Source organism: Hydra vulgaris, chromosome 01 (assembly GCF_038396675.1).
Source record: "Hydra vulgaris chromosome 01, alternate assembly HydraT2T_AEP".
In the NCBI taxonomy this organism is placed as follows: domain Eukaryota; kingdom Metazoa; phylum Cnidaria; class Hydrozoa; order Anthoathecata; family Hydridae; genus Hydra; species Hydra vulgaris.
In genome coordinates this window covers 28,001,801-28,012,138 of record NC_088920.1, presented here as the reverse complement: position 1 = coordinate 28,012,138, position 10,338 = coordinate 28,001,801, and the positions used below count along the sequence as shown (strand labels likewise).

Sequence of the window (10,338 nt, the reverse complement as noted above, 5' to 3'; positions counted from 1 at the left end):
ATTCAAAAGTTTTCAGAATACGTGTTATTTACGAATGTATGTTAGCCGATTTACCGAGTAGAACACGTACCAGAAGTACGTTTCAGACGCGTAGATTATTGGACACAGAACACGCGCATATAGCAGCTTGAATAAAATACATATCATAAACAAATTTAACATAAATACAATAAACTTATAAATTCAAATAAAAACTTTAATGCATATCTAAATTAGTGAGTTTATTTTGTATTTATTATCGGGTATATATAATTTTAGTTGATTTTTTAAAAAACTAATGTTATTAAGAAACTGCAGGGGTATTGCTTATAACAATAACAAAAACTTTTTTCTCTCCCTCCCTAGGAAGTGTTTTCGTAACTTTACAATACATAGAGATTTCATCTTCTTATTTAAAGACTCTCTTTGAAAAGATTCTATCTTTACATAGAGTATTTAATCCTTTAAAAAATTAAAATTTTGCTAACTGCACATTTTATATTTTACCTTAAAGGGTTTAAAAGAATAGAGCGTGCATTCAATCATTTACTAAATGATTTAATGGACGCCTTATTCTTTATTTCATTTAAAATGAAATAAAGACTTTTCACTAAACTTCTTGTCCAATTAAACTTTAATCTAACGATTTTAGTGTGCACATGCGCTCTGTACCCATATTTTAATTTTTCTGTTATATGTTTATATTTAAACAAAACCGGGCACTATTATACGTATTTTTGATTAATAAGTAGTAATGAGCTCAAATTTAAAACTTAAAACTAGATATACATTGTTCTGGTATTAAAAGTGGTATATAATACGTGATAAATACTCTGGCTATTTACAATATCAGATGTGCCGGCAGGGTGTTGACTTAAGTAATGTATAACTGCCTTTAAGGGACCAATAAAAGAAGTTCATTTGCATATATTATATATATATATATATATATATATATATATATATATATATATATATATATATATATGTATATATACACACATGTATACATATATATATATATATATATATGTATATATATATATATATATATATATATATATATATATATATATATATATATATATATATATATGTATATATATATATATACATGTATATATATATATATATACATGTATATATATGTATATATATATATATATATATATATATATATATATATATATATATATATATATATATATTCTATATCATGGTCTTAGCCCAAAATATATTTTTTCAACGCATTTTTTACAAACGTAAATATGTGGTGAAAAGTTAAATAGAACTTTCTATTTTCAAAATAATTTTGGAAATATGTTTGTCAATTACTTATTTTACGAGTGAATTGCAAATGAATCATTATATTTATACTATATAAATACATTTTATCTATTGTTGTTATCGACTTCGACTAAATCGACTAAAAGTCGACTAATAGACTTCCTAATTATCGACTAAAAGTTGATTTAGTCGAGTGAAAATCCTAAATTCCTTTTAACATTTTATACGATTAAACTTTCCAATCTTTTATTTTTGTTTGTTCGTTTAAAAACAAAAGCATGTACTATTATAATTAGAGATGTCACGGATAGTAGTTTTGCCGAATACAGAATATTCGGCTAGACGATCGGCCGAAGCACCAAATATTCAACTGCCGATTATTATGTGATACTCTCCTGCTTTGATGGTTCCGACCTGTTTCATTGAAGTGCATATTGTGGGTATACTGGCAAAAGACGTTAAGTCAAAAATCAGCAGTTTTGACTCAATGATATAAAGTTTAAAACATGTATGATTGTAAAGTTTACAACACTCTACAAACTCGCAAAATACAAGTCGAATGAAACGTCTTTAAAAATGTTTAAATGTAAATTATTAAAAAAATTTAAATTATAACGAGAGACAAGTTTCCTCTGGTTATAAAATTACATTTAAGGTTAACCCATAAAACAGGTGTTTTATTCTGGCTTAAATCTTTTAAAGTAAAAGAAATAAAAGTTTTAAATATTTTCTTGAATAAACACTTAACATTGTGGTATATTTAGATACTAACACCAAATGCAAGTTAATAAGATTATAAAAGTTTCAAATTGGAAGAAAACTTAAATTATTGATTTCTCTTAACAAGGATTTTTGAGTTAACGTTTTTTGCCAGAATACCATCAATATTTTACGGATACTCAGGCAAAAAACTGTACGCTGTGCGCGTTTTTGTTAGTTTATGATTTGGATGTGCTAAAGCACACATTATTTGTTGACTGTTACATCAATTTGATTTAACTATTGTTGTGTATAAACGCATCATACTCTTCAAACCACTCAAAAAGATTACAAAAATAACTTGATATAGATAGATCGTTGTGTCAAATACAACCTTAACTTAAAACATCATTTAATCATCGCTGAGAATGCCAATTAAACGATGCGATAAATCCTTCTCAGTGTACACCTGCTTGACGCCGATGAATTATCAAAGGTGACTAGTAGCACCGGTGATGGTTCAGCTTTACTTCGTAAGAAAAAGAAATGTAAATGAAAACAATCGAACTAATCTCTACGAAAAAATTCTCACATATGAAGATGCAAGAAAGAACAAATTGCAAATGGTATTAGTTTTTACATGAAACCGTCCGCTTAAATTGGACAGCAAACTATTAGAAGTGTTGGTCAACTAAAGGCAAAACATTATCCTAACAGAACTTGCTAAAAAAAATTTATTGTTTATCGGTGGCAGAGTACATAGTGAATGACAATTTTAGGAAGTATGACATCTTTATAATTACTATAAATCATTATAATTACTACTTATTTTTTGTTTATTTTTATAAAGTATTTTCTAATTCATAGCATATTAACATTATTTAGACTCTTTCCGGTGCTCTGTAATAAGCATCTACCAACATCTGGGAGCACATAAATAACTACATAAAAAAAAGGAAAGCAATTACATCTAATTAAACTATTAGTTATGTATTTCACTAATTTTTCTTCTTTTGTTTACTCAATGCTTTTGATTTTAAAAAATACTTTAATACATGGCCGCATCAAGCCGGCTTTGGACCCTGGGCAAAATTAAGTTGTGAAACTCCAAAATAAAAATATTTTTTATACGATCACATTGTAAATATGGTTGTAAAGACTTTGATATACAGCAAGTAATTAAGGCAGTCCCTAAATCATTAGGGTCTAGGAATAAATTGTCTAGTTGTCGGACTGGCCGTTCTCTCATATTGTTTTGCTCCAATAACATTTAAATGATATGTTAAAAAATAGAAAGCGAAAATAAATTACTCTATTATTTTTGTGACAATTTATTTCGAAAAAATAAATTATTCTCATATTTCGGCTAAATCAAATTTTAGTCGACTTTTAAAATGTATTGGTTGATTTTAGTCGATTTTAGAAAATATATAAGTCAATTTTCTCGACAGCTGAATCATTTAATAGTTGTAATACAACTAACTTTACTTAAACTGTCAAGAAAGTACAGTAAAAATAAACTCAAATTATGAAATAAACAACAATAGTGGATTTCTTAATTAGGATCTGAAATATTAGACATAAAAACGACTGAGTCGTTGGAGTTTGTAGATAAGTCTAAACTAGTCTATATAAATGTGATTTGATACTCAAGAGGTATAATGAAATATACTTGATTAATACATTTGTCAAACATATCTTTGCGCTGCTCCCACCATGTCTGAAAAAATCTTTCACCAGTTCGTAGATTACAAATCAGTATTTGGAACAGCCATATCTTGTCTTCAGGGCCAGTGCAAGTAGGTGTCAAAAAAGGTCCTCGTTTTTTGAAATTTGCTGACTGCCTGGTCGACATTTGGCAAATGACTGTCTAAATTTGCCGACTGACTTGTCTAATAGGGTTAAATTTGCCGCCTAAATCATCGAAAAACTCATTGAAGGGGGTTACCCCCACTCCCTCACACACACACACACACACACACACACACACACACACACACACACACACACACACACACACACACACACACACACACACACCCTCCCGCACGCCGGCCTTACTTGTCTTTAATGACTGTTCTAATCTATGTCAGCTCTGTCTGCAGGCTAAATAAATAATTTGCAAAATGACTCTACAAAAAAATGTCAAAATGAATTTAAAATAAAGCTGTGATATTTGTTCGAACTATTTGATATCGTCAATTATCAAATCCTATTTACAAGCTATTTAAAAGCTGTTTAAAAAATAATTGAAATCTTCTCGACACATTAAATATCAAACCTTCTAAAGATGAACCTTCTAAACAGCATAAACCGCTTCATATTTTGCTGGACATTTTAATTACAAAACATATTGCATTTAACCATGAGCGAGATCTCGTCTCGTTCTCGTTTCTCGTGAGAAATGGGACTTCTTGTGAGACACGAGAAATAGAAAATTCTCGCGAGAAGTAGAACGAGACTTAAATATTATACTATTTTCTAAATTAAAAATTATTATAATTTATAAAATGCTTAATAATTTATTTTTTTAATTAATTAACATTTTTTCTCCGTCATTTTAATAAATCAAATTAAAAATTTAATTTGTTTCTGACAAAAACAAATTAAATTTTTAATTAGAATTTTTTTTTAAATCTAATTAAAAAATTTTAATTAGATTTTAAATACAAAAACTTTTTGTATAAAATGGTGCACTTTCGATTTAATTTCATTAGTTTACCAGTGGAATTCAACTTGACACATATTGTTCATATTGAAAAGAAATATTCTTGCCTCATTTCAACGATCAAAAACGTCACCAAGAAAAAACAAAATCTGGAGATATTTTCAAAAAACAAGTGACGGTGCTGAAAGAAACGCGTGCAAAAAGTCTTTGAAAACAAAAGATGGAAACACAAGCGGACTTCATCATCACCTCGAAAAAAAACACAGCCAAGATTACGTTGAGTATTCTGAAAAAACTGACGACTCTCTTCTTCCTCCTCCTAAGAAGAAACAACGAACCATGGTCGAAATGCTTGAAACAAAGTCCAAATATGACAAAGACAATTCCATTCAAAAACAGTTTGACTCTGCAATGCTGGATTACTTTTGCACTAATCTGGCATCTTTTTCAGCAGTCGAAGGAAGAGGTTTCGAGAATTGTTTGACATTGCAAACCCTAAACTGAGCCTTCAACACAGAACAACATATTCAAGAAAGCTTTCAATTCGGTCAAGAGAAGTTCAAGCTGGAATAAAGAGCATAATAACGGAGAATACGCCAAATCTAAAAAGTGCTGCATTTACTTCTGACCTTTGGACTTCTAGAGCTCAGAACAGCTACATCTCTTAGACTTTTCATGCTATTGACGAAAATTGGAGACTACATTACTGGACACCCCATGTCCAACAGTTCCCAGGCAGACGCACAGGTATCTTAATTGAAGGAATGATGGATTCTTTCCTAGAAAAACTAAATTTGCCTGCTGATTTGCCAATGTGCTGCGTGAACGACCAGGCAAGAAACATGAAACTTGCAGTCCAATTGTCAAAGCGCCTTGACCAATACTTGTGCAACAATCATATTTTGCAATGTGCAGTTCGGGACTCATTTAGAATGACTGCTGGAATGGATGATGCGTTGCAAACATGCAAAGGTTTGGCTTCTTTAACTCACCAGTCAACAGTGGCAGCTGAGTTGCTTGAATCAGAATCAGACGCTCAAGGAATCAATTTTAGACAGTTACGCCAATCTGTTGTTACAAGATGGAATAGTGAACTGGATTGTATGGCTTCTGTCCTACATCTAAAGAGTGCAATTATCAGCTTATGGGCAAATGAAGATATTTTTTCTTCAAAGACCATCGGTGCATCACAGTGGAAATCAATCGAGGGAGCATTAGAAATTTTGGCACCACTTAAAGAAGCTACAGAAACGTGGTCGGCTGAGTCTATTCCAACAATTAACACTGTCGCCGATTCTCTTTATTTAATCCATGACAAAATTGATCAATTTATTGAGACGGATGGAAAAAATGGCTACGGTGTCTTGTATGCAAAAAACTTGAAAAGCTGTGTTGAGAAAAGATTTCCTCTTTTTCACACTGGAAACTTATTGAGTGCTGCAGCAAACTACTTAAATCCTGCTTTAAAGGGACTTCACTTGAAGCTCTTTAAAAAAATTCAAACTACAAAAGAATGGTTAGCCTCACAGGTTAAGGATAATGTTGAGTGCCAACCTGTTGCCAGAGTCCTTCCAGCAGATTTGTCCCCTAATTCAAAACTGAAGCGCAAGTTAAACGTCAGACTTGAAACACTAGAGCCAAAATCTGAACTGAATCCTATTTTGAGCTAAATGTGCCAGTATGAATATCTCCCTGATGCCAAAAAAGACTTTCCGATTCTTGATTGGTGGAAATTGCATTCAAATACATTGCTAGAACTCTCTTCATTAACTACAGAAATTTTAGCTATACCAGCAAGTTCAACTAAATCAGAGAGAGTTTTTAGCTCAGGTGGAAATTTCGTACGATCATTCAGACACAACTAACACCCAGAAGAAGTAGAACAAATTATTTTAATCAGAGAAAACATTTAAAAAGTTGGAAAAGTTTGGCAAAAAAGTTCTGAATTAATATTTGAAAAAGTTGTTTACATTTGACAAATGTCATTTGTGTCTATTTGTCAAAACCATGTTTACATTTGTTTTTTTTACTTGGATTTTAACAAACTTGTTTTCAAAAATTGTTAAATTTCTTGTCTCGTTCTCGGTCTCACGAGAAGTACTAACTTCTCGTCTCGGTCTCGTCTCGGTTTGAAAAAACCTAGTCTCGCTCATGGTTAATTGCATCCTTACCTTTAGATTTCAATAACTTTTAATGTTAAAGTCTATATAGCATGTTAGTTCATAAGCAACTTTAAGCTAAAATAAAAATTATCTTAAACTTAAATTGATTTTGTAAAACTGTCTCTTGTAATTTGTAGGTTTTAATGTGCCAGATTAATTAGTTTATGATTTAAAAGGTAAACATCTGATAAATTTTAACTATTATATTATTTCAAAAAAGTGAATATGGTGAAGCTATAATAAGAAAACATTGCATTACACAACGTTTTACCCTTGTCTTATTGCTTAAAATTTAAGTACTTTTTTCAAGCGTTTTGTTTTTACTTTATTTTTTAGCATTTGTATACGAATGCTAAATTTAGAATAAAAAATTGTATATAAGTAAATTTATTTACTTATATTCAATATATATATTTTTTTATTCCTATAAATTATTTAGCTTAATATGTATCAAAAAGTCATAAAAGGTGGGACTGAGAAAGCACGTAATTAAAAACTAAAAAGGTTGAAATCTGCAAAAGAATGCGTCAAAATAAAATCTTACTTTTATAAAAAAAGATGCAAAATGAAAACATGAGCAGGTCTTCAATAGAACTCGTACAAGATCAATCACAAGTACAGACCTTTCAATCTTTTTTTTTTAAACCTAGAAAACCTTAAAAAGAGCCTTGAGATTTACTCAAAAACCTGAACAAATGTAAAAAATTTTAAAAAATAACTTTTTTTCAAACAAGAAATGTTAAAATAGTATGAACAGTGATGTTTAATAAATAAAAAACTTATTTTAATTTATTATGAAAGAATAGATAACATAACTTAATTATGACATAATTAATAACACACATTGATAAAAAAAAAAAAAAAACCACCTGAAGAGCTGATAAAAACCTCAAAGAAAGCAACAAAAATTTACAATTCTAAACAAAATTTATGTTTAGAATTGCAAACAAAGTAACAAAGTTTTGAAAATTAAGAAAAATTGGTTTGCGTTCGGGAGTTTTGACTTTTATAACTTATATATCTAGTTACACAAGAGCAAACTATAAGATTTCTTTGCGAGTTAATTGTTAAGTTATAGGAAAACTATAGCGACATTCAGGGGCGGATTAGGCTTTTGAAAAGGCCCGGGAAATTCTATCATGAAAAAGGCCCACCAAGTGACCTTTTTTTTTAAATCGTATTCGCTTGTAACCCCTCACTTTTAAATACTTTTGTAACACTATTGAACAATAAGGACTTGTATACACTTGTTTAAAATCAATAAAATGTCATTTAAGTACATGTGTTATATTTGTATTATAAATTCATATTTAAATCACAAAAACTAAAAATCATAAAAACAGTAACTTTTTTAATTCACCACTCAATTTAGCAAGCTCATCAATAATTTCATCGTTGGTTATGTTACTCAATATGTCCTTTTCAATGCACATCATCAATAGTGAGTCCAAGTGATCTTCTGTCAACTGACTTCGCAATCTTGTTTTGACACATTTCAACTTGCTGAAACTCCTCTCACAAGCCACTTGGGTAATTGAAATTGTGAGCATGAATTTGTAAGCCCTGTGCAGCATGCAGTAGCTCTTGCCGTAAAGATTATATTTTCGAAGCACATGGTAGCAATAGTAAATGCACGAGCGACACTTCTTTAGAGGGCCGCATTTATGGTTGGTGGCGTCATCTTCATTTTCAACCTCATCCTCATCAATCGTGATTTGATCAGAACAATCGTAACTCTCTTCCAATGTTTTTTTTCAAAACTGGCCACTTTTTTGCAAAGTCCAACAGCTCAAGCAACAGCTGCGCTTCTTCGCCTAAAATATAAAAAGATAAAGATAATCTTATAAATATTCAAAATAAAGAACAAAAGAGATAACCTTATCTAATGCTAATTAAAAATTTAATGAAGTTTACCAATTTGGAAAACAAAAATACTTAAGCAATTACTAATAAAATTTAACAAGAAACCAATCAATTATATTTATAAGTAAATTTACACACCTGTTGCCGAAATATGACATGAGATTTTCTGAAGGGCTTTTTTTGGAATATTACATTCCAATAACTCAGAAAATCCGTTGGGGTCAAAACAACTCATATCAGAGTACAGTTCACCGTGTGATGCAAACCGAGTCGACAGACTTCTTAACACTGTGTCTAGAATACCATTGTGGACCTCTACTTCAAACTTTTTTAAAGGATCTGTAAGTGGATCATCATTTGCTAATTCTCCTGCCATTACTTTTCTTAATCTTTTGCGTACCATTGGCAAATCTGTCTGTCTAACACAATCACATTCTTTCTCGTCAAGAATGGTTGCGGACACATTAATGAAATGGTCTGCAGCCACCTTAACTTGATCAAAATTGCGTGATTGAGTCTGAATTTCTGAAATAGTTACTTTAACCATCTCAAACGCCTTTATGAAATTCAATCCAGACGTCTGTAGGTATTTGGACAGTGGTGTGGTTGACTCCATTATTCTTAGATATACAAATCCCGTCAGTACAGTCTTATACTTCAATAAGGATGTTAATAGACACTGCGCATCATAGCGTGCTTCAACACTTAATTTAGTGGAAGAGACTGCTATTTCCAGTACTTGAACGACGTCTGTGTATAATGCTCCTTAACCGTCGCGAAACGTACCAAAAAACTTTTGAAAGGCATCGTGTTTGGACCCCCATCTAGTAGCACCGATAACACTTAATCGTTTGTGAATGTTTTGGCCATTTTTTTCTTTCATGTGATCAGTCCAAAGGTCCATTCTCAAGTAGGACTCACGAAAAAACATACAGCCTTTTGAAGTATACCAAAAAGTGTCATTGAAGCTTTATTACTGCTGGTGGCGTCACATACGACCAGATTTAAAACATGCGTATAATGCCATGTGTGAATGTGTCCAGGAGACGCTTTTTCTAAGAATGTAGTAAATCCATTGTATGCCCCGGCCATATTAGACGCGCCATCAGTACTATCTGACACACATTTAGTAATATCAATGCCATTTTGTTCCAAAACATTTGACATCAATTTGCACAGATCACTGCCTTTTCCAGAATGTGAATCGACAACACCAATAAGTCGCTCCTCAACTTTGTCGGTAACGTATCGCAGGACTATCGCACATTTATCCGCTTGTGTTACATCTTGAGTTGTGTCAAGTTGCACTGAGAATATTCCCGCTTGTTGTACTTCTTCAGCAATGGCACTTTTCATTAATTTAGCGATTCCTAATATAATTTGGTTTACAGTGGATTTGAAAATGAAAGTATTTCTGTTAGCTCTATTCCTCTTATCCTGTTTATCATTCAGCATGCCTTAGTCGATAATTTCCTTCAAATGTGCTTTTAGAATTTCATCGTACTTCGCAACAAGAATCACGATTTCAAGAAATGTTCCATGATCCACTCTGTCGTTAGCCAAAACATTGACGGCTTCGCAACCAGCCTTACCTCGATATGGCATACCACGTTTACCAATCACTTTGACAGTTGACACTACTCTGTCCACGATCAATCTACGATGTAAAACTTGCTGTTT

At 31.4% G+C, this 10,338-nt stretch overlaps 2 protein-coding genes across 2 annotated transcripts; both read right to left on the bottom strand.

Moving 5' to 3' along the window:
• Positions 1-8,168: 8,168 nt before the first annotated feature.
• LOC136074853 (uncharacterized) lies at positions 8,169-9,579 on the bottom strand. The gene is made up of 2 exons (XM_065787094.1): positions 8,797-9,579; positions 8,169-8,609 (listed from the first exon to the last, which is right to left on the bottom strand). Exons 1-2 carry the CDS (start codon positions 9,272-9,274, stop codon positions 8,515-8,517), a joined length of 573 nt encoding a protein of 190 aa, XP_065643166.1. The 5' UTR covers positions 9,275-9,579; the 3' UTR covers positions 8,169-8,514.
• On the bottom strand, positions 9,565-10,113 carry LOC136074296 (uncharacterized). The gene has a single exon (XM_065786602.1). It carries the CDS (start codon positions 10,111-10,113, stop codon positions 9,565-9,567), a length of 549 nt encoding a protein of 182 aa, XP_065642674.1.
• Positions 10,114-10,338: the final 225 nt, after the last annotated feature.